This window comes from Bidens hawaiensis, unplaced genomic scaffold (genome assembly GCF_021521415.1).
Source record: "Bidens hawaiensis isolate Kalapana, Puna unplaced genomic scaffold, B.hawaiensis_p1.1 tig00004682_1, whole genome shotgun sequence".
Lineage (NCBI taxonomy): Eukaryota > Viridiplantae > Streptophyta > Magnoliopsida > Asterales > Asteraceae > Bidens > Bidens hawaiensis.
Window position 1 is genome coordinate 824412 of NW_027491286.1, and position 24278 is coordinate 848689.

Consider the following 24278-nt stretch of genomic DNA (forward strand, 5'->3'; position numbering starts at 1 on the left):
ACCACTATCGCCTCCACCACCGCCGCCACCTTCGCCGTACCACCATCACCACCGCCGCCGCCGGGCGTGGAGCTGGCGGCGGTGATGGGTTTGAAGTTTATTACATTTTTCATTTGTCCCTCTCAACTTAGAGAAATGACATTTTTTGCCCTAAACTAACCGGGTTAGTCCCGTTAGGAAAAGGCTTAGTAGAGGCCAGTAGAATGAAAATTGAGATTAACCTAAGGAATTTATTAAGTTTGGATTAATACCGGCCAATAGGCTAAAGTTTGGATTATTAAAATCCAACATTCCAAAATTAAATAAGCACTTAATTTGTATATGTGAAGTTAAATTTTTTTGGCATTCACTTTCCTATATATAGAGCATCGTGTTTAGACCATGTGCGAGAAAGATCAGGAGCGCCATTCATCTCATTTTTACAAAACCTACACTCCTCCCTCAAAGTTATACGCTAATGCCATTCAAACTTTGTTAATTTTTTTTCGTCATTTTGTTATCTTTTATTATTTTTTAATTTTAAAACCTATTTTTAAGATTTTTTTACTCTTTTTTATATATTTTTTTAAAATGCCTTTTTATCTTTTTTTAAAACAACAAACATTTTTTCTTATTTAAAAATAAGTTTTTCTTTTGTTTTTTTAGAGACCGTTTTCAAAATTGTTTTTAGATATAGTTTGTAATTTTTTAATACAATATTCATATTTGTTTATTAATTAAAAAAAATAGTATATTTATGTAATAAACTTCACAAATTTTATAATTGAGACTAAAATATACTAATGTTAGTGATAATTAATATTTTTACATAGCAATTGTGTTAGATGAGGATATATACATCAAACAAAATTGTTAGAGAGTTGAAAGTTTATAGAATGAGATATGACAAATAAGGAATAGAGTGTACATTTAGCCTAACCATGTATTTTACTATTTAAGCAATGAGCCAATGACTATACGTGAGTAATGGAAGCACATTGGGCCTCCCCGTGAGCCGCTATATGTGAGACTGTGATTAGGCTTACCCTTATAATATATTATTTTAAATAGCGTGTGCTTGTTAGATTTAAAAGAAATTGAATGCATAATTTTGTTTTTACTTTTTTCTGGCATTATGATATAAATTAAACCAAAACGAGTTGTTTTCAAAAATGTTGATTGTATTAAAATTCATAAAAGTTAAATAATAATATGAGTGAGCAAGTAAGAAGGGGTGAGTGTTATGGAGAGCCGGAGAGGTGAGGGTGCCACTCTCTCTTACCTCATCCATTTAAACGCCAATTCCACCACACAAGAAAAAGGAAGTGCCATCCCTCTAGCTCGTCAATACGGTAAATGGGCATCTTTGGTGGAGCCAAGGTTTTCTCTAACCAATCAAAATATCTACGTACTCACCTTTCTATAAATTAAAAAAAGATTTAGTAATAAATGTTTTTCGGTTAAACAAGGACACGTTTTTTAATGAAAAGTTAGTGGATGCCCCATGCCTAGGCGGCACTTAGCAGCGACGTGGCCACACTTTTGGTTAACTAACCATGCTCCATAAGACATGGTCTAAAAAGCGTGTTGATGTGGTGCTCAAGGTGGCGGGGCCTGTGAGCATAGGTACCCAAACCGGTTTCAAACTCTAAACCAGTTGGGGTTGAAAACGGTTCGGTTTGATAAATAAACAGTCAAAAACAGGTTGAAACTGGTTCCTTGGCTGGTTAATTACCTAATGTTTGATCGGTTTTGGTTTAGTTAAACTGGTTTAGAATCAGTTTTAATGAAGTTGATTACAAACCAGGCTGAAACCTACGGTTTCTATTGGTTCCAAACTGGTTCGGTTCTTTCTTACATAATAATACTTAACAACTCTGCTTTTAAATCTTTTAAGGAGACAGAGAAGAATACCTCAGCATTTGTGTACCTCTGTATGAAGCATCAATCAAAGGTAACTGGGTAGCTGCTGAAAACATCATAATGCAGCATCAAGAGGTGAAGCGGTGTAGTATCACTAGAAGTCATGAAACGGCACTTCATATAGCAGCATCCGCTAAAAGCACCAATTTGATGGAGGATTTTGTTAGTAAGCTAGTCCTTTCTATGGAACCGGAAGACCTAAAGCTTTGGAGTGAAAGTGGCAATACTGCACTGTGTTTAGCAGCAGCAGGAGGTACCGTAAGTATTGCTAGAATTTTGGTAAGTCGTTGCGACGACCTACTAAATATTCCTGGTAGTCTAGGAATGCTGCCACTCTATATGGCTTCTTTATGTGGAAACTACGATATGGTGGATTATCTCTATCAAAATTCAAACAACATGAATGGTGCGTTTTGGACTGATCAGAATCGTGGTTGGGTTCTCATGAGATGTGTAGAAGCTGATTTCTTCGGTAAGAGTGTGTGTGTGTGTGTGTGTTACAGTTTTTTTAATGCTTCTCTCCAGTTTTTTTATCACCGACAAAAAAAAATATTTATATCTTACATGTTTTAATGTAACTATTATTTAATGGGTTTTTCTTCTACTATGAGAGGGCTTTGCAAAAATAACAAACCGCGTCCAAGAAGAAGGAATGATATATATCGATAATAGAATTTAGGTGTTTAATTAATAATGGATGGAAAAAATGTAGAATTAGTGACAAGTTGACTCACATAAGGGAGAAAAAACTTTTGAGTAGTTTACAAGCTAGTGGGAAACCATTGTTAAGGATATGCAAACACTAGAAAACAAGCAAGTTCTCTTAGGAGACTCAAATTTTTTTTAAAAAGACTTATGTTAAACACGAATTCACAACCAAAAACCTTTTTGTTCTTCATCTCGTTCTTACATTTTAATTTATAAGTTCTAAATGTACTGTATTCTTTTAATTTTGTATTGTAATTCAAATTAAATGTGTTTATTTTACTTTATTATACAAACAGTTCCTACAACCTCATGTGATCATGTTGTTATGAACATCTTAATACATAAGATTTATTCTTTCTTTTGGGTTCTTTTGGCCACGGTTTTCTCGGTGAATAGTTGCGATTTATTTTAACACTTTTTCACTATGTGATAGATCTTTCAATACTTTGTAGATTTGCGCTGAGAATAGTGACAAATCGGCCAGAACTTGCTATAAACGGTGATGTGCTTAGAGCTTTCGCTAAAAAGACTAACGCATTTGGGGATATAAAACTTCATTTTATCCAGAGAGTCATCAATAAAAGTAAGTTTCTCTTCCATGGAAGGGCGCCTAAATGGCTAAATGTGCTACGCTCTTCTAAAACTTTATTGCGCTTACCTTGAAGTAGATGTGGGCTTGGATTATGGGTTCTAGGGTTTTATTAGTTTTCTTATTGACCAAGTTAGGTTAGCACTATACATATGTTTTAACCGAGTTTAGGGTTTTGATATGAAAGTTATTGTGTTAATGTTTTTGAATTATATTTCCATGGTATAATAAAAGTGGCATCTCTTAAATATTGTGTGTTCTGATTATTCCTTTGAGGCATTGACTTTGTGTTTGTGATTGATGAGTCTAAAGTATGACATGATATGATAGTGTGACATGATGTCTATATGATATGGTGATGATATGAGACGATGTAATACTAGATACCATAAGACAAAATATGGCGTGATATACTATGAAAGTTCCGCATCAAGGTTGGACCGAAGAAGTTCTTGGTTCATAAAAAAATTCTCATCTCAAATATATCAACACGTTTTGGATTTAATGTTCAGGGGTGAGAGAAAAACTCCAAATTTAAGCGTGTTCAAATTTCAATGGAAGTAATATCATGATGGGTAACTAAAAACAAGTTCTTGAGTCCTTTATGGGCAAATCATACATTATTGCTGGTACAGGGGGCTAAATGTTAATTACAAATGGTATCAAAGTCACTCATGTGTCATTCGAGATGTTGGGACAAACTTCCGCACGGACATTTTTGGAATTTTCCCTATATAATATCTTGTGTCTGTCTAATGGTTTATTCTAAAGCAATAGTTCGTATATGTTGGTTTCTTATTTGGTTGTCTTTCAGTATTTGCAGCTATTCATGTTGTTGAAAGAGAAAGGCTTGCTATTCAATTATTAAGAGACATTTGGAATGCTATAGTGAAGAAGCCCAAAAAAGAAATTGATGATATTTTAAGAGGGCCACCAGACAAGGAACAGCAAAATGACAAGGCAACAACATCAAAACATGTCAAAAAGAATACATACTCTTCCCGAGTGCTATTTATTGCTGCTGAAATGGGAAACACTAGATTTCTGGTTGAGCTCATTCGCCGATATCCAGATCTTATTTGGAAGTTAAATGATAGCAACCAAAGTATATTTCATGTTGCTGTCTCACACCGTCAAGAGGGTGTCTACAATCTTATGTACGAGATAGGCTCCATGAAGGATTTCATAAGTCCTATAAAGGACATTAACGGAAATAACATGTTGCATTTAGCTGCAAAGAGTGCAAAGAAGAAGCGACTTCAAGAAACTTCAGGAGTGGCTCTACAAATGCAAAGGGAACTCTTATGGTACAAGGTAATTAATACAATTTTCTCTCCTAATCTAGAAAGTTAAGTGTTTGTGTGTATGTGTGTGTGTGTATGATCATTGTTCTTTTTTCCCTTTTTAATACAAATATGAATCAAAATTCCAATAAGAGCATAGAAATTGAGTTCCTTGTGCTTTTGTTTTCTCAAAATTTTGACCCCAAATCTAACGTCTTTTGTGTAGGAAGGGGAAGGTATGCTCCCTCCTTCTTGTCAAGAAAAGAAGAACAACGATGGTCTACTGCCACACGAATTGTTCACCAACGGACACAAAGATCTCATGATTGCAAGTGAGAAGTGGATGAAGAACACAGCTAGCCATTGTATGGTAGTTGCTGCGCTAATTGCCACCGTAGTATTTGCAGCCGCTTTTACTGTACCAGGTGGATACAATAACACTAGTGGTATTCCTATTTTACGAAATCATAGAGCATTTATAGTCTTTGTTATATCAGATGCCATTTCTTTGTCATTTGCCACAATTTCAATCCTCGTGTTCTTATACATTCTCACATCTCGTTACGCCGAGGAAGATTTCTTGGAATCATTACCTAAAAAACTTATGAGAGGTCTAGCAGCACTTTTCCTCTCTATCACTGCCATGATGGTCGCTTTTAGTGTTAGTTTTTTCGCTCTTTATCACAACGAGTTGATTTGGGTACCAATTATTATCACTGCATTTGCTTCGATGCCCGTTATATTATATGCCAGACTTCAGTATGGTCTTCTAGCAGATGTTTACAGCTCAACATATGGTTCCAAAAACCTCTTCAAGCCAAAAAAGCCTATGCTTTACTAGCCAAGTCTTAAATTCGGAATAATCGTTTGTTTCTCACTGTCACTATCGTGTTCATTTCAGTGTTGGGAAAAGTTGTTAAATTGAGCATGATTATGTAGTTGTTAAAGCTAATTATATTTATAAGCAATGTTTTATGTGTCATTGTACATTTGTCGTACTTCTTATTAAGTAAATAATTGATTGTTGTTTATATAGGAGCTATGATCATGAAACTAGTATTAGACATATCTATATTAGAACACTTCGTTTTAAAAAGATTTTATTACGAACATATAAAAATGTTCGGTAATATAGATACATATAAAATTACGAAATAGTTTTCCTAGAGCGGTAGATTTTAGGGAAAGCAACCTCTCTATCTACACGTACTACATAGAAAATGATCGAACTTAAACTTTCACATGGATGTAATGTAATTATAAATCGGCCTGGTGTCTAGAGGTTGAAATAAGAACAGTTCCAAGCATGGGAGATGGACACATACCCCATTCTGGGACGAGATTATGTCCGATATAGTTCTAAATATTGCATTATATGTGCACTTTTTCATTCCTGTAGCCTGGTTTCTAAATACACGACCCGAATTGGGCTATTTTCATTTGTTTATTATGTTTTTGTTGGGTCAGGTCCAAACAATTAACTACGAGTTCTGTTTTATGTTTAGACCACTTAATTAACTCGATACGTTTAAGACAGTGTTTAGCGGTGTGTCGGTTTATTGGTCAATTTTTTGGTGAACATGTGGTTCATTGCAAAGAACTCTCGGGGTTTAAATATAGGCATGATTTAGTCAAGGATGTCCTTTATGATGTGTTAAAACGGGCGGGAATCTCGGCAAAGAAAGAGGCTCCTGTGAATTTCTTGTCGGATTCGCATGAAGGAAGGTCTACTCTCCGACCAGCGGACATTCTTGTGTTTGGATGGGGGGGGAGGCATGCTTGTGTGGACCTTACTGAGGTATCCCCTCTTGTCGGGCTTAGGGACACCGGGTTCGTTGCTAAGCAGGCCGTGTTAAAGGCAGAAGCAGGAAAAATTGCTAAGCACGAGAAGGCGTGTGTTGAGAATCAACCCGCCTTCATCCTTTTGCTTTCAATACATTTGGGTCTCTTGCCCCCGTGCTGCTACTTTTCTGAAAGAGTTCAGCGGGTCGTGCACAGTAACTCAACAACACCGAAGAACGATAACTTTGTTTTCAGTAGGATCAGTTTTGCTATTCAAAAGGGGGGTAGCGGCGCAGCTTGTTGCCCGCTTACCTGCCTCTTTATTGTAATTGGATCATTTTATTTTTCATAAATAAATAAAAAATCTTTGTTTGGTTGTTTGGTTGTTCATATACGGCTTGTGGATTACAAAGTCAAAGAATTTGATGTGAAGCTCAAACTCGACTCGTTGAGCGAAGATGATAACAATCGTGCCTATTAATTCTATAGTATATTATGGGGAAAGTTAACGTACAAATAAAATTAGCGTACTAATTGTAAGAATCAAGTAGAGTAATTATATATACAACTAGAGTAATTACGTAATTACTCTATAATTTAATTACATAATTACTCTACTTGTATATATACTTACTCTTCTTGATTCTCACAATTAGCACATTAATTTCATTTGCATTTGATCAAACCCTATATATCATGTGTTTTTATACAAACTTTCAATCAGTTTTACTTTGCGTTGTTAAAATTTAACAATGTCATCAACAATGATTTTGATGCTACTATAAAACTTTCTATGAAAACACCAAAATAAATTATATTAACTTACAACTCTATAGTCTATAATGTTGATTTTTTATGAGATCGAGATCCTTCATAGTAGGTGTGTGGATTCGGATAAACTCATATCGTGTGGAGTAAACCCAAATCGTAAAATTTATGTTCTTAAGTAAAATTTAGACCAGAATGTATTAAATTTGATAAATGTTAAGGAACATAGGGAAGTACTAAAATTTTACATATAAGACTATAAGATGCACAACCATATAGTCTTTTTTTTTAGTTTTACAACATCACCTCTGCTTATGGTGAAGCTAAGTGTACCATGAACGTAAAATATTTTTGCTGCTCAATACCAAAATTCTGCCATAATGATTACTATGCATTGAATTTTAAGAAGTTGACTCGTGGAATTGGTCATCTAACATACGTTCAAAAGTCAAATGTAATCCATATGATGTGGTGTTCACAACATTTACTTTATAATAATATAATATAATAAATAAGTTTTTGATAGTGACTTAATGCATTTAAAATGTTTTTATTGACAAAACTAAAATTCAGAATGTCATAAAAAATTCAATGATATTATTTTTATGCTTGAACTTGATTCGGATTCGAATTTTTTTGGAAATCAATTATCTTTCTGTTATCTTAGATAAATGTATGATTTGCTTACATCATATTTTTTATAGGCTCTACTAATAATTTTGTTACGAGTGATGTTTTAATAGGTATAGTTGTTATTACATGATATCAATGTTAGTTAATGATAGTAAATCAGTAATTTACTAAACATTTATATTCCTAACTGTATCGAGGGCACTAAGAGAGTTCAAGAAATATACACCTTACTATTTTAGTATTATGTGTGCATGTATTAAGTCACTTCAAGAAATGCATCACGCATACGAAAATTGGAATAAGTTAAACATGACAAAAGAAAAATATTTTTTGATTATTTTAATACATAAAAGTTATAAATTATCTTTCATTACACAAATAAAAATATATGTATATTTATATATACTGTGTATGAAAAAGAAAATTATATTATATATATATATATATATTAAAAAGCAAGTTTTAGTTACCTTACAAAGGTTATTATTCATAATCACTAACCAGTAACTTTAATACATATGTACAAAAGAGTTAGTTTTTTCAAATGGGTAGTTAAAACTTCATTTTGTTTTGCGCATATAGGTCCCTTCAAAATTGTTATTGTACATATTAGTCATTATTCATTGTATGCGTCTTTTGTATGTTTGTACCGTATGCTTTAGTGATGGTTAGCAATTTCTATTATTATTTACTTCTCATTTGTTCCTTTGGTTTACACGCCATAAGCAAACGGCGACGACTGGTCGTTTCGTATCAACCAGCAGGGCCACATCATTTGATGGTTCGCTAGCGATAACAACCAACACCAGATTCACAACTACCTAACATGTTTTTTTATTCATTTTTCATCCCTTTCTACCAGCTTCAAACTTGCTTTTCTTCTGCAAGGCTCGATACTGATTGTCTGCATTGTTTAGGGCTTCTTCTTTGTTTTTTTGAGGTGTTAACTGACTTCTACGTCTCTTAACAAATTGGGTTTAATAATTCAAGCCCTGTAAATATCATCTTTGTTTGGGGCTTCTTTTTTGTTTTTTTGAGGTGTTAACTGACTTCTACGTCTCTTAATAATTTGGGTTTAATAATTCAAGCCTTGTAAATATCATCTTTGTTTGGGGCTTCTTCTTTGTTTTTTTAAGATGTTAACTGGCTTCTACGTCTCTTAATAATTTGGGTTTAATAATTCAAGCCCTGTAAATATTATCTTTGTTTGGGGCTTCTTCTTTGTTTTTTTGAGGTGTTAGTTGACTTCTACGTCTCTTAACAATTTGGGTTTAATAATTCAAGCCCTGTAAATATCATCTTACGATTTCATCATTGGTTAGAGAATTAAATTATCTATTTATATGAAAAACAATTCTGGACACAGAGTGATGATAGTTATTTTATGTTACTTTCGGGTATTACGAAGGTGTTATTGCTGATTTTTCCTATTAAAATGAAGCATAATGATATTCTGGTGTTTCTTACATGTTCAAGCTTTTGCGCATTCAAAAACAGAATGCAAACACGACCTATTTTACGGTTTAACACATCCGCCGCAAGGCGCGAGTAATAATACTAGTTTATATTAAATAATTAATAGTATATTACTGAATAGTATTGAAAATTAATAAAATTAAGGATGCCGACAAAAATATGAAGTTTAGAAGCCACTTCTTTTGTTTTTGTTTTTTTCCTAAATGCTAAAAGAACATTTTACTTGTTATATTATAGATTTACTTTTAGTTGACTTTTTAATTAACTTATGAGTTATAAAGCTATTAAATATACTTACAAAATTCGTGTCATTAAACCTAAGACAATTTATTCAAAACGTTCAAAAGAAAATAGTATTAAAATCTAACAGATTAAACATGGATAAAACTATAAGGTTGGAAATTCTAGGATTCAAGTCACGCAAATAACAAAAAAATATGTTTTACTTAATATAAACATTATATTTTATTAAAAATAAATATACTTATGGAATACGTGTTCTTTTTCCTTTAAAGTTTGTGATAAGTGATGAGTTAATTAAAAAAAATTGCTTGGGGGAATCAATCAAGTATACGTCATTATTTGTTGTTTAATCCTTCAAATTCCGAGTCCTGTCATTTTTCATAATAAAAGATTAATACTGTAAAGAAAATCAAAGCAAATCTTTCATATTATATGGCATATCATTTTAGCCGGCCGATTACATAAGATATACACGAATAGTAAGTCCTTTGGGGATGTTGGTCATCTTTTTTCTTTTTATTTTTTTAATTGACCTTTTAGCAAATATTCAAAGATTCGACATATTGGGATTTTGTGCATGATTTGTATTTAATTATTAACTATTTAAGTTACATAAATAAGATTTGCTTAACAAAATCTCACTTTCTAACAGTTAAATAGTTTTATCTCGATAACTATGTAAGGTTTACGGTAACGAAAGTACTTTCTTAGAATATATATATATATATATATATAACTAGTTTTTATCCTCTGTATTACGGAGTTGTTTTACATTATTCGTTTCTACTATTTATATATTTTTCTGGATTTTAATTTTAATTATTGTAAGGAATTTAATTAATTATATAATAATGAAAGTATTTCACAAATAAATAAGATTTTATAACCTGATTTAAAAGCTATATGATTTTGATGAGACCCATGTCCCGCTTATATTTTTTTACTATAAAATTGTTTCTTAACTATAAATAATATCTTTTTTTTTTAAAATGGAATATTAATTTTTAGTATATCTCTATTTTATAAAATTTTCATATCAAATATTTGGTGAGTTTAATTTTTAATTTAATGAGATGTTATAATACGTTTAAGGGCTATCTAGGTTTGGTGAGAAGCCTTCATTAAAAAATAAAGCAATCTGGTGGCTTGAAAGAATGTAGAAAGCAACTAGAGAGTTTTTAAAAGTTTCGTTTATATGTATATAAAATTAGATAGATATCTCTAATGTAACAACTAAATGTTTGATTTTAAATCTCCAACTAGTATTAACACGACCCGCGTTGCGGCGGAGGTGTAAAACCGTGTATTTACTTATCCACTCCACTCGAAAGCATGAAGTTATCACAACTGCCTTCGTTCGTCATCCCCTCTCCCGTAGCCAGTAACTAACGTCAACAATTAAGAAAACTGAACAAAAAGTAGATGTAAAAACGTTGAACCATACACGCTCGTTGCATCGTGTTAACACATAGAAATTAGACCAAAACATAAAATATAGAAAAAAAATAACTAAGTCAACTTAACATCTACACATTGTGATGGGGTCGTTAAACGGGTAAATAGACAAAAACGTTCAACCACGCACATGCGTTGCAACGTGTTAACTCGTTAAACTTAGACGTAAATATTAAACAATATGTACACCTCCTAAAGCATGAGGTGCAACTTTAGAAGCCTAAGAACTCCCAAAATTGTAATATATATAATACTACATTAATTTTATAAATAGACTTTCAAATTCATTGAATAGGTTTAATTATGGTTGTTCATCGGATCGGATAACGGATTATTTGGTTTATTTGGTTCGGATTTGAAATTTTTAGGGCCCTATCCGCAATCCGATCCGATCTGAATTAGGGGTGTTCTTATCCAATCTGAATTGATTTCGGATGGATTCGGATAATCCGAATAACCAGAAATAAACCGCATAACAAACATTTAAACAAGCGTCTAATTAAATTAAAATATAACACCGGAAAACTAAACTAAAACATACACAAAGAAAAGTCAAACTTCAAAAAAAAGTCAAAATCAAACCATGAGCCATCATAATTCTAAAAATTAAAACGGATACGAATAAAGCCAAACTTCAAAATTATTAAATTGCATGTTATTTATTCGGATATGAAATCCCTATCCGGATTTGAATAAGAATTCAGATAAGATTATTCGGGTTTCGATTTCGGTTAGGATTTCGGGTTTCGATTTCGGTTAGGATTTCGGGTTTTTTATATCGGATTTTCTGAACACAAATAGGTTTAACTATGCATTTTCACAAAATATGTCCAAAAGCTAAGACTAGAATGCATTTGGCTTGCAATTTTTTTTTTTCACAAAAGTTCAAATTTGTAAAAAAAAAAACCGGGGGTGGGGGGGGGGGGGGGGTGGGGTTATAATATGAAGAATTTTTTTTTTTTCATTCTTAAAAGGAAGTGAAATTTTAAAAGGAAATGGAGCCTATGAAACCATTTTTAATTTGTAATGGATTTAAGCAGCATATCAATTATTTTGAAATTGTAATACATCACAATGGCCACCCGACAAACATGCTCTCATTGTCATCGTCATCTAGCCATCACCCATCGGGCCATCGCCATGACCCTGGCCACCACTAGGGTGGTAGCAGAAATGATCGAGGTGCCAGGATAGCAGCGGCTGTCTAAGGAACGGTATGCGAGGTGTCAGGGTAAGAACAGTGGCTAGGTGACAACGGTGGTCGAGATGAATGGTGACAATGACAACAGTTTGGTGGGTGAGCAAGTTGTAGATGGTGGTTAAGTTTTTTCTAGATATTGAAGTTCAAAATTAAGTAATTATAATTGATTGGCCAAAAAATAACGGGGAAGGTTAATATACAAATGAAATTAGCGTACTAATTGTGAGAATCAAGTAGAGTAATTATACATGCAAGTTGAATAATACATAATTACTCTACTTGATTCTCATAATTAATACGTTAATTTCATTTATATTTGATCCAAACCCAAAACTAACAATAAGAATGAGCGTTAGTGACAGACTCACAATTCCATTATTATTATCACTTTCTGAAAATGTTTGGGAATCGATGTCATGTGTCTATCGGAAATTCAGATAATATATATAAACGAATATCAAATACTATATAACATACTATATTTTATCCCCCGTATTACTGGAGTTGTTTTACATTTTTCGTTTTTAATATATATATATATATATATATTTGGATTTTAATTTTATTTATTATAAGAAAGTTAATAATTAATATACTTGGGGTTTGATGATAAAATGGTTTCACAAATAAATGATATGTTATAATCCGGTTTAAAAGCTTTCTGGGTTTGGTGATACCCATTACCCGTTTATTTTCTTTATTATAAAATTGTTTCATTAATTATAAATAATATCTTTTTTAAATAAAATAGGATATTAGTTTTTAGTATATCCCTATTTTATAGGATTTTCATATCAAATATTTGATGAGATTAATTTTTAATATAATGAGAAGTTATAACCCGTTTAAGAGCTATCTACGTTTGGTGAAACATTTACCAATGAATTCGGATCAAATGTGTTAGAAGCCTTCATTTACAAATAAAGCAATCTGATGGCTTGAGAGAATGGTTGTTTTACATTTTTCGTTTTTTAATATTTATTTTTTGAATTTTAATTTTCTTTATTGTAAAAAAGTTAATAACATACTTAAGGTTTGATGATGAAAGGGTTTCATAAATAAATGATATGTTATAAACCATTTAAAAGCTATCTGGATTTGGTGATCCATGACTTGCTTATGTTTTTTACTATAAAATTGTTTATTAATTATAAATAATATCTTTTTCTTTTTAAATTGGATATTAAATTTTAGTATATCCCTATTTTATAAGATTTTCATACCAAATAATTGGTAAGATTAATTTTTAATTTAATAGGATGTTATAACCCGTTTAAGAGCTATCTGGTTTTGGTAAGACACATACCCATGAATTTGGGTTAAATCAATGAGAGTTTTTATTTAAAAATCAAGCAATCTAGTGGCTTTCATAAAAAGGGGAGCGCGACGCGTAGGATTATAGGGGTTTCATTTATATATGTTATAGATAATAATACATATTTTGGTATAAATTATACTAGATTTTGTCCCCCGTATTACGGGGGTTGTTTTACATTTTTCGTTTTTTAATATTTATTTTTGGATTTTAATTTTCTTTATTGTAAGAAAGTTAATAATATACTTAGCGTTTGATGATGAAAGGGTTTCATAAATAAATTATATGTTATAACTCGTTTAAAAGCTATCTGGATTTGGTGATCCATGACCCGCTTATGTTTTTTTACTATAAAATTGTTTATTAATTATAAATAATATATATTTTTTTTAAATTGGATATTAAATATTAGTATATCCCTATTTTATAGGATTTTCATATCAAATAACTTGTAAGATTAATTTTTAATTTATTGATGTTATAACCCGTTTAAGAGCAATCTGGTTTTGGTAAGACCCATACCCATGAATTTGGGTTAAATCAATGAGAGGCCTCCATTTAAAAATCAAGCAATCTGATGGCTTTCATAAAAAGATGGAGCGACGACATCACGACACATAGGATTTTAGGGTTTTCATTTATATATATTATTATGGATAGATACAAATCAACCAAAGTATTTTTATTCAACCCATGACCAGAAGTAGCACGTTTTTATTCAATTTGATAAAAATAAACATGGCATTTTGTGAAGGTATTTTCGGTTATACAATCAAATGTCGACCATTTTATAATTTTGACTTCCATTCCAGCCCAACACCACACACCATGACGGAGACTTATCGAGATCTCATTTAACACCAATTCCAATTTCATTTCCCCTCATCTCATTCATCTTAAATAAATAAACCCAATTCCAACTCCATCCAAAAATGCATCAAATCCCGTCAACGTATCCACCCCAAATGAACCCAAACCCAAACCCAAACCCAAACCCTAGCCTCCAATTCCCAGAACACGAGCATCTGAACTGCCCTAGATGCGACTCCGACAACACCAAGTTCTGCTACTACAACAACTACAACCTCTCGCAGCCGCGCCATTACTGTAAGAACTGCCGCCGCTACTGGACCAAAGGCGGCACGCTTCGTAAGATTCCCATCGGCGGCGGTGTTCGTAAATCAACTAAACGATCCAATAAACGTCCTGCTGAGTCATCGCCTCCGGCAACGATATTGAAGCCGGAATCATCTCCGATTTTCGATATTAATAATAATAATAATAATGATAGTCAAAGTATAAAAATTGTTTCGAATTTGACGGATGGTGAATCAAGCGGTGCTGCTGGAGGAAATGGGTGGCCTCATCTCTCAATCTTCACATCTGGTTCCAGCCTTCGTTAGATTTTATTATTTTTTATTTAAAAAGAAAAGGTAATTGGGGATCATGGGGATATTTTTACTTGTTAATTATGATGGGTTTATTTTATGTTGTTATATAAAGTTGTCAAGATACTATTAATTATTAGTGGTAATTTTATACAGTTGATTTTGTGGATTCTTTTCTTACATTGGTTATGTTTGGCATTTCTTATTTACACCTCTTTTTTATTTTTTATACTTTTACAACTTATTTTTGATAAGTCGCTCCCTCTTGACTTATCAAAAACTCGTTGTTCCTTCATAACCCAAACACTTTTTTAACTTATAAAAGTTAATAAGCTAATAAGTTAGTTTATGATATTCTTGTTCTTTTCTTGCGTTATATCTTTCTGCTTGTGTAAATATGATGGGGGCAAATAGTGGACGATAGGCGATAGCAACGATCTACTTATACATTACGTAGCGATAGTGATGAAATAGCGAGCATTATTTCGAGTTTAGCGATGCGCTAGAAATTTTTTTAGAAAAATCGTTAGCCTTACCATGGTAAGAGTCCTGAGAGTAGACTTCTTCATATGAGGTAAAAGCATGATAAATGTTTTTACATGTGATTTCGGGTGTTTATGCTCTTATGTGGGGCGAGGGAGTAAATGTCGTTGACGTGGTCCTGGAATTTGCGGAGAGACCGCCGTGTCATGGCATGTATGTGTATTCATTGGGGGTCAGATCTAGTATGGATAATATTTGGGACCCTATCCTTGAAAATCTTTACAATCATGAATCACTCGGTCACTTCTTGTCTGGACCACGTCGGCAACAATTGATCCCGACAAACTTTAAAATTTCCGTTGTTTTAATCATATAGAACTATGGGGATTTGTTTGTTATAATACAACCCAAAGAGCTAGTGTTAGCATTCCGACGAATGTGCGTTATCTAACTCTACTTCATTTTTCAATGGAGGTTATACGAATGATCCTGAGTTATGCACATATTTTATGTTTTCTCTCACTGTTCTAAAAATTACAAGTATGATCCAAATGGTTTGTTACATGTAACACCGATGCTTCCTAGTATGAATGACCGTTGTATACTTGTATTCTAATTAAGTGTGCATAAAATGATTAAAATACACTTATTTAAGAAAATATTTTTTAAAAAGGCATTAATGTGTGGAACCCGTATATACTGATGATAAACAAATAAAATTAATTAATATAAAAACAAATCAATATATAAATGTGGTAACCACCAACCATCTCAACAAGTGGAATTGACCCTTCCTTTAGCAAGACAATGTTCAAATCAGATCATGGAATTAAACATTTATACAGTCTATAAATGAGAAACCAACAAAGTCAAACCTCAATTGTTCAAAAGCCAACAGATTCAATCGGCTTGCGCAATGCAATCATTGAGGCCACCATGATTGACTAAGCAGAAGAATTTTATTAAAACTCTATGCTTTGATCTTTGATTTATGCAAAGAAATCGTTTGAATTACAACTCAACAGAACTGAAGGATGAGCATTCTTCGATAATCGAAAACAAATTACTCATCAAAATTAAGGTATCTACAGATGAGATTTGAAGATAATGACTGAAATGAAAACGTGTCATTTCTTATTTCCTCCGTCATAGTTGGCGGTGGAATGTGTACGACGGAGCGAGAGCAATGGTCGACAGAACTGGATGGCTACCGAGCTAATAATACACGTAGATGAAGAAGATGGGATGGGTGGGGCAAGTAGGTTAAATAATGTAACAAATGAAATAGCATAAAAGGACCAAAGGGGAAATTTGTAATCCATCACATGGGACCCACAATCTTTTCCGTGGTTATTTTAACACATAACTAATACTTCAAACATATTAAAAAATGGCATAAAACACTTGGAACGGAACGGTTTGAAAGGTTCCACGTCTTGAGTCTTGACTTATGCAAGATTCAGCTACTATATCTCAACTTGTCTACCAGATCATATTTCAAATTATACCAAGGGATGTGTGTGTGTATGTGTGTGTCAAAATTGTTTTACTAAAAAAAATATTGAAAGCACATAATCAAACACAAATGTGAAATCGAAATGGGGGATTAATTCCTCACTCTATGTTCTAAGTTGGTGTAAACTAAATGACAGTTGAAACAATTAAGATACACAATTATAACAGAAAACAAATCACATTACATGAGAAAGGTGCGCGCCTTGTACATGCAAATGTAAGCCATATGCCAATCGCCTGTAGCAACAAAACAATCAATCGAAGTATCAGACTTGTACCATATGGTATGTAGTTACCAGAGTTGCAAACCATTCAAATGTTTGGGATTGAGTTTAAAAACAACTTATTGACTTATTGGCTTTTTCAAAAAGCCATTTTAAAAAGTCAGGATTTATGGCTTTTACATAACTTTGTAACCTAATCAAAAAGCTAAAATAAAAAGGACTTTTGTGATTGCCAAACATTTAAAAACTTTGTTACTATTTTTGATGATTTCTTATTTTAAAGTTCACCCTAAAATAGCACGTAACTGTAAAAAAGTACTAAACGATTACCAAGTTTCAAAACCGTTCAATTTAGATCACTTCAGATTAAATTAACAAAAGAATATTGAAACGTGAGTGATTTTTGTAGTTGAAAAAAGGTTCGTGTGGCTTTAGTGAAACTTGGTTACCATTTAATGATATACATACCTCCTCCAGAAAGTTTTGTAATATCTTCTTCCCTTTGTGGGATTGGATTATCATCATCGAATTGAATCCATTTCCCTACATTAAAAATCAACTAATAGGTTCTTATTGTAATAGAGTTGAATAAGAGTAATGCCAGTTAGATGGACTGACCATTTTCTTGCTTGACCCAGGCAACATAGTGACCTGAATCTGCACTTCTGCCTTTGTGAGTGAGTACAGCTACCAAATCATATACTCCGGTCAACTGGACATTCTTATCAGAACCAACCCCTGAAACATAATAATAACCAAATAGAAATGAACCTTAAAGGTATAATCATCAAAACAACTGGTTTTTTACAATGTCAACTCATCTACTCTTGAATGTGTCTAAAATGGTTTAGAAGAATAAAAATTTGTAAAAGGATGCTAACCTTCTCCAACTGTAGCTTTGGATGATTCTTCGCTTCCATTTGATGGTCCCTGGGTGAATTATATAACATAAATAGTGTAGTCTAAGTAAAGCATATTCTTGTGAGATTTACATAAATTGTAATAAAATGTACATAGTACATACCTCTGCTGCATCAGACATGTTCACATCAGTGTCCACTGAAGCAGAAGTCTTTTGTTTAAGTTTCAGACCAGCCTTTCTACCATCCTCATCTCTTAACATCTAAATAAATACATCAATAGTTACTTCAAACCCAAAAATGAACAGCATCTATAAACAACAACAACAACAACAACAACAACAACAATAATAATAATAGTAAACTAATAAGTAATAACAGTAAAATAGTTGAAAATATCTACACAGCTAAAGATACAAAAATCACCAGGATGAAACTATTTAAGGGCAAAGTGCAAGAAATAGAAACTTTACACTTTTACAAATTTCATCAGTTAAATCCATTAATCCCCATTTGTAACAAAATGCATTTAAATCCAAAGTACGTAATATGGAAGTTACAAACCTGACGAGGAGTTTCGAGCTTTTTGCGAAGATCATCTGAACAAAGATCAAAAATATCCAACTCCAATGGATAATCTACTTTCTGAAAAAAAAAAGAAAGAAAAAACAGAAAATTGCAGACAGTCAACAAACTTTATACTGATATTCTGATAAATCACATTCAAGAATGGTCATAATGTTTTTCTTCTTAGACCATCTCGATTCTCCAATAGATAAAGTCATAAAACCCCAAATTTGGTCTAAAAGACCATCTCCAACCACAAGTGCCACTATTCAATTTACAAATTTATACTGTCCTTGGAAAATGAATCATTTATATGACTGTTCAATAGGGGTTGGATTTGGTAGAAACAACTTTTAACGTGTAATAACTACTTAGTAATTATTACTAGATTATGCTAACACTAGATTAATTATTAGCACTAAAGTAATTATGCTAACACTAGATTAGTTATTACTACGCTAAAGTTTTGAACTAGAGTATTAATAATTACACTAGTCCAGTGTAGTGTAATATTACTCTAGTGTTAGCATAATTACCCTAATGCTTCTTACACTTCTCACGTTAAAAGGTGTTTGTAATTGATCCTAACACTTGTTCAATATTCCAGAAAAAAAAAACAAAAAAAGGATTACATGTGCGCAATGCTCTAGTGTTAGCATAATTACACTAGTCCAGTGTAGTGTAATAATTACTCTAGTGTTAGCATAATTACCCTAATGCTTCTTACACTTCTCATGTTAAAAGGTGTTTGTAATTGATCCTAACACTTGTTCCAGATAAAAAAAACAAAAAAAGGATTACATGTGTGCAATATATCATTGTAACAATCTCGTTAAGACCTTTAAGTAAGCCCAAAACGAATATGAAATTCAATTACTTTACTATGTGTTTATAACTGTTATTAATAAGTTTATATTAGTAGTGTTCATTCCTTTTTAGTTATACTGAGTGATGGTAAGAGAACAAAAGGTTGATAGATAATTGGAAAAACAAAAAATATAATGTCTAGAGAATTTCTGGCTATTTTGAAAAAATAAGAGTTCAGGGTCTCTTTGGTAATTATAGGAAACATGCTTTTTATGCTTTGAAAAAGAAACTTAGGGCAGTGAGACTAGAACAAACCAGTAACCACCTCTTTTCACATGCCAAACACGTCATCCCTGATCCAAAGGGCTAGATCACTTTATATTCTGCCTTTAATTATTAATTTAAAATGTATTTGTAAAGAAAAAAGGAAATTATTTGTTCGTAACTTTGGTAAATGTTACTATTGTAATTATGTTTGTGAGTGAAGTTTATTACCCTCAAAATCTTTGCTTTCTGATTAGATTCCCTCTTCCAGAAAAATCGTACAAACTGGATAGTCAAGTACCTGCATGAAAAAGAAAACAGTTAAGAAAGGTAGGTCAACATGCGTCTTGTGTAATCAACAAGTTAAATTTTAAATCAGAGCTAAAACCATAGAGCAGTTACTTTGGCAATCCATTGATGCGAGAATCCTTCAAGTAAATTGCACTGCGTCCCAAAGAAGGAGAAGCCTTCTCTAGCTCTGATTTAAGCCCCTGCAAGAATTACCATTAAACCAACATCGCTAAAACAAATAATAAGTAGCATTAACAAATGGCTTGCTTTTTAGTTTGTGACAGAAATAAGAACAAATATGGTGCAAAAAATGAATTGCTTTATAATAGTACTTACATGCTTCAGCCCCTCATGTAAATGATTCACCTCCTGTGATATGTGGCATTTGAGAGAATAAACTGTTTCTGTCTCTGTACTTTCTTCACCACTCTCTGCACAATGAACCCTACACAGCATAATACAGTCAAATAAAATCAAAACAGGAAAACCATATCTGTTTTCAGCCATAACTATACGACAAAAAACTATTACTAATTATTGGAATATAAAGGGGTGTTTGGGATTGCTTATTTTCACCAACTTATAACTTATTAACTTTTTGAAAAGTAATAAGGTGTTTGGGATTGCTTATATTGTGAGAGGAAAAGTTCAATAAGTTACACTTTTGTAACTTATTAACTTAATGAAAAGTTATAAGGAGATAAAATAAGGAATCCCAAACACCCCCTAAGACTAGCAATTTATTCTAGCCTTCTAAAAGTTTAAAATTTTGTATACACCTTCCAAAATTCATAATCGTTTTTACCCTTTCTAAACACAAATTTTGTATTTACCCATTCTATATGAACTCTAACAACAAAGGGACAATTATGCACTGAAACGATTCACAGAAAGTATGTCTTTCTATTTGTTACTTATAGTGCTTTGAAAAGGAATATATAATACTATAAAATTTGGAAAGAGAAAAACAAAATCTTGACCTCTCTGGAGAGTATATATGAAATTAACAATTTATATTAACATGCTATGTATCTCATCCTGAATTAGAGATTAGGGTGCACAGTGAAGAAAAAATTCACAGTTATGAAGAGCTGGGAGCATGTTTTACAACAAAAACTGAAATATCAGTTCTACAATTTGATTTTAAGGATGACTAATGTATGATCATTAAAAGTAGAATCAACAAGTACCTGCTGACAAGGTCAATACCAAAAATTTCTTTCACCGTATCCACATTTGAACTGCATATTAAATGAGGATAAAACTTATTAGTTAGAACATAACTTCATATTAAAAATAGTATTTTCTGAGTGACTCATCAATCTACTACTTTGGCAGATGCATGATACCTGGTACTTGGTGATCTAAGGGCCTGAGATAAAGTGTACAAAATCTGCGTCCAGCATTCTTCAGCATCCTGACAGTTATCAAAAGATATTGATTTATCAAAACTCAAATCAGAAAATAACCATAAAAAGACAATCATAAATGAATGGCATCAAAAAAAACCTGTTGCATAAAGGATCCATTGTATAGCTGCCCAAATTGAGGATATTTTTTACGCAATACCTATGATCAAATAATGTGCCAATGATAACAAATTTCTTCTCAGATTTCTAAGAGAAAAAAAAGTGCGTAAACACAATGACATGACAATGAGATGAAATGTACCATCCAAAACTGCATTGGTGCAACTGGCTTGACATTCTTATCAAGCTCAGTAAATAAATCTCGTGTTGCAACAGTCAAGAGATGAGAAGACTGATCCAAGTCATTGCTTCTGCCAGATTGCGGCGGATACCTAAGCAAATAAGAAATAAACAAATTTGGAATTGGTAACAAAAGAATAGATGAATTTCAATAAGAATGAACAAAAAAAACAAGTCAACTGATTGAAAGATTCCAACTTCGTAACATAAGAAGAAAACTACAGCATAAAAGCAAAGCCATAAAAAATATAATCTGGAAGCTAAACACCATCGTAAATTGTAATCATAGTCCTTACACAGAAAAATTACTCACTCAATCAATGCAGATTTAAGCTCTGGAACTGAATGCAGACATTGCATGGTGGAATTCATGTAGCATGTATTTCCAAGATTAAATAATCCAGCAGAATGGCCCTACAAAAAAATAAGCAAAAAGGTAGGTAATTTACTTCCAGGCATTATGAATATGAACTTCGCAAGAAAAACAAAAATGTCAAGAACCTTACCACAGCAACTACTTGTTCTTCTTCTGGAAGATCTTCCACGAATACAGGACCCTTCTCTGGAGCCTTTACAATCTCATCAGCAGTTCCCACCATCATTAATTTTTGACCCTACAAATAGCAAAAGAGCATTTACCACATTTTCAAGAGTACAAGATTATAAACTGTCAAATGTAAAAAAAAAGACCATTCACCTCTTTTATACCCAACTTGGACCAATCAGCATCATCCTAGTTTAACAGAAAAAGATAGTGAGATTATGAGACCTTAAATAAATAGTTGATTGCTTTTATATTGCATAGCCAAGTAACCTAGAAAAGATTATGGCATGTAGAAAGATGGGATTGACTACCTTTAATATTCCACCTTTCACCATTATCTTTTGCCTTTCAGGCGGCACCCCTGTGAGGTCATAGAGCTGACATTTGAAAACATATGGGGGTTGGGTTGTATCTATCTCAACTCCGGGGTATAGCTCCTTTTGCCATTTTACACTCACTGTGATGTTGACAAAGAGTCAAAAGCAAACCTTCTAAAAATAAACCTAAACAGAGTTTGATTAACTTGTTCCCTATGAAAGTATCATATCAGCCACATGGTTTTTTTATATATATAAGAAGACACTCATAGCTACCAGCAGGATCTTTAAAAAGGGGAAATTAAACTTACTAGCCAGAAAGCAAGTGATGAATACAAACAGTGAGATCCAAAATATAAAGAGAAATAAGAGTGTTTTTATTGGAATGAATAGCCAGAAACATAACTTTGTATAGAGCTATGCCTATTGTTTCTGGTTTTATATCTTTTAAACGGAATCCAAACAAACACACTCAAATGCATATATATAAATTAATTAACAACAATCTAATCAAGTAATCAAAATGAAATTTATGAATGAATCAATCAGAGTACAGCACAGAACAGAAAATAATAAGATAATACATAAGCCCTAGATAGGTGATACAAAAGACGAGAGCAAATAATAGAATAATTGCATGTCAGATCTGAAATAAACGACTGTGTAATCTGAAGCAAGAAAGAAAGAAAGATAAGGTGAATGAATCAACCTGTTGGCATGATTACGGAAGGCCTGTGTGTGTCGCTTGGAGGAAAGGGCAACGATAACCGAGTGTGCGTCTCATCTGTGTGACCAATTTCTCAAGTACGAGTATATTTGTGGATTGGGCCTGCTTTCTTATTTATAAATTGACCCGGCCCGTGAACTTGGTATTTCGGTTTATAAAAGAATAGCCCTGCTTGCGGTGTGCGCATATAATGCATATATGCGTGGGCTCTTGAGTTGGCAAAAGTGAAATTGCACTAATTTTGACGTCATTTTACTAATTTCATGTAAATAGCTTTAAAAATGAAGGAAGATTAATCAGACATCAAGTGGTGGCGTTGATAGCCGAAAGACAGGAGTACATGCACCAATCGGCCTGGGTCTCGCTGGTTGAGTGTTATGTGTCTTATGTCCAAGGCTTGATGCAAAACCACTATCGAGCCAGGGGTCTCACTGGAAGCCGCCTCTCTATTCCTATGGGGTAAAGATAAGGCTGTCTACATCTTACCCTCCTCAGACCTACCATAGCTTTGCTATCGGTGGAATTTACTGAGTACGATAATGATGATGATGACCAGCGTCACCTAAGACCATGTGGCGTCGCTGCTGGAAATTGCTCGAAAAATGCTCGCTTGATTTAAACGAGCCGCTCTGCTCGATTCGGTTTGTAAGCGACCAGGCAACGAGCAAATGTCTGCTCGGTTCGATTCCGTCGAATATTTTTAATTTATTTTATACATAATTATATATGAACACGCATAAATATAAGTATACATTTTTTAAACCCTTTCAAATTTTTCCTATTTCGTCAATTTTATAGTTTTATTAGTTCGATTCAAGTTTTTAGAATACTAGAAATTTGTTTAGGTTTAGGAAACAAATTTGTTTAGGTTTAGAAATTTGATGATGGTTTAGGAAGTGATTGGTTAGTGTGATTTCATGAATATGAAGCAGAATCTAGTGAAAGTATTTGAAATCAAACTCACCATTGACGTTGTTTGTCTTAAGGTGAACTAACTGTATGGTATGGTTACACCTATGCTTTCATTTAGTTTCATAATTTAACAATGCGTTAATGGTAATACCCATCTAATTTTTCATATATCTAACCAATTACACAAAGTTTATGTCTTTAACCATAAAGTTTTACTTTATTTAATATTCTAGTCTTTCAGTTTCTCAAAAATGATATATTATACAAAACACAAACTTATATAGAACGTTATTCCATTAATTCAATGATTGTCCC

The 24278-nt window shown here is 32.7% G+C and overlaps 2 protein-coding genes and 1 pseudogene across 2 annotated transcripts; 2 read left to right on the plus strand and 1 right to left on the minus strand.

The window, feature by feature from the left end:
* The first annotated feature begins 1535 nt into the window (after positions 1-1535).
* LOC143627465 (uncharacterized) lies at positions 1536-5323 on the plus strand. Its single transcript, XM_077097279.1, has 5 exons — positions 1536-1605; positions 1877-2392; positions 3080-3193; positions 4014-4513; positions 4709-5323. Exons 1-5 carry the CDS (start codon positions 1536-1538, stop codon positions 5321-5323), a joined length of 1815 nt encoding a protein of 604 aa, XP_076953394.1.
* An 8964-nt stretch (positions 5324-14287) lies between these two features.
* On the plus strand, positions 14288-14758 carry LOC143627466 (dof zinc finger protein DOF1.7 pseudogene; annotated as a pseudogene).
* Positions 14759-16771: 2013 nt separating this feature from the next.
* LOC143627423 (ubiquitin carboxyl-terminal hydrolase 6-like) lies at positions 16772-23054 on the minus strand. The gene is made up of 18 exons (XM_077097249.1): positions 23034-23054; positions 22319-22464; positions 22161-22196; positions 21970-22077; positions 21777-21877; positions 21426-21555; positions 21264-21323; positions 21104-21171; positions 20945-20995; positions 20091-20199; positions 19866-19954; positions 19695-19764; positions 18390-18470; positions 17990-18088; positions 17847-17895; positions 17584-17703; positions 17434-17508; positions 16772-16978 (listed from the first exon to the last, which is right to left on the minus strand). The coding sequence occupies exons 1-18, from the start codon at positions 23041-23043 to the stop codon at positions 16923-16925; spliced, it is 1458 nt and encodes a 485-aa protein (XP_076953364.1). The 5' UTR covers positions 23044-23054; the 3' UTR covers positions 16772-16922.
* Positions 23055-24278: the final 1224 nt, after the last annotated feature.

Bases quoted from the DNA above. Each gene is read 5' to 3' on its own strand.
- LOC143627423 (XM_077097249.1), bottom strand. The intron at 21,556-21,776 runs GTGAGTAATTTT...TTATTTGCTTAG, and splicing joins CTTAAATCTGCATTGATTGA to GTATCCGCCGCAATCTGGCA. The intron at 19,955-20,090 runs GTAAGTACTATT...TAATTCTTGCAG, and splicing joins TACATGAGGGGCTGAAGCAT to GGGCTTAAATCAGAGCTAGA.
- LOC143627465 (XM_077097279.1), top strand. From the start codon at position 1,536: ATGCTCCATAAGACATGGTCTAAAAAGCGTGTTGATGTGGTGCTCAAG. The intron at 3,194-4,013 runs GTAAGTTTCTCT...GTTGTCTTTCAG, and splicing joins CCAGAGAGTCATCAATAAAA to TATTTGCAGCTATTCATGTT. The intron at 4,514-4,708 runs GTAATTAATACA...TCTTTTGTGTAG, and splicing joins GGGAACTCTTATGGTACAAG to GAAGGGGAAGGTATGCTCCC.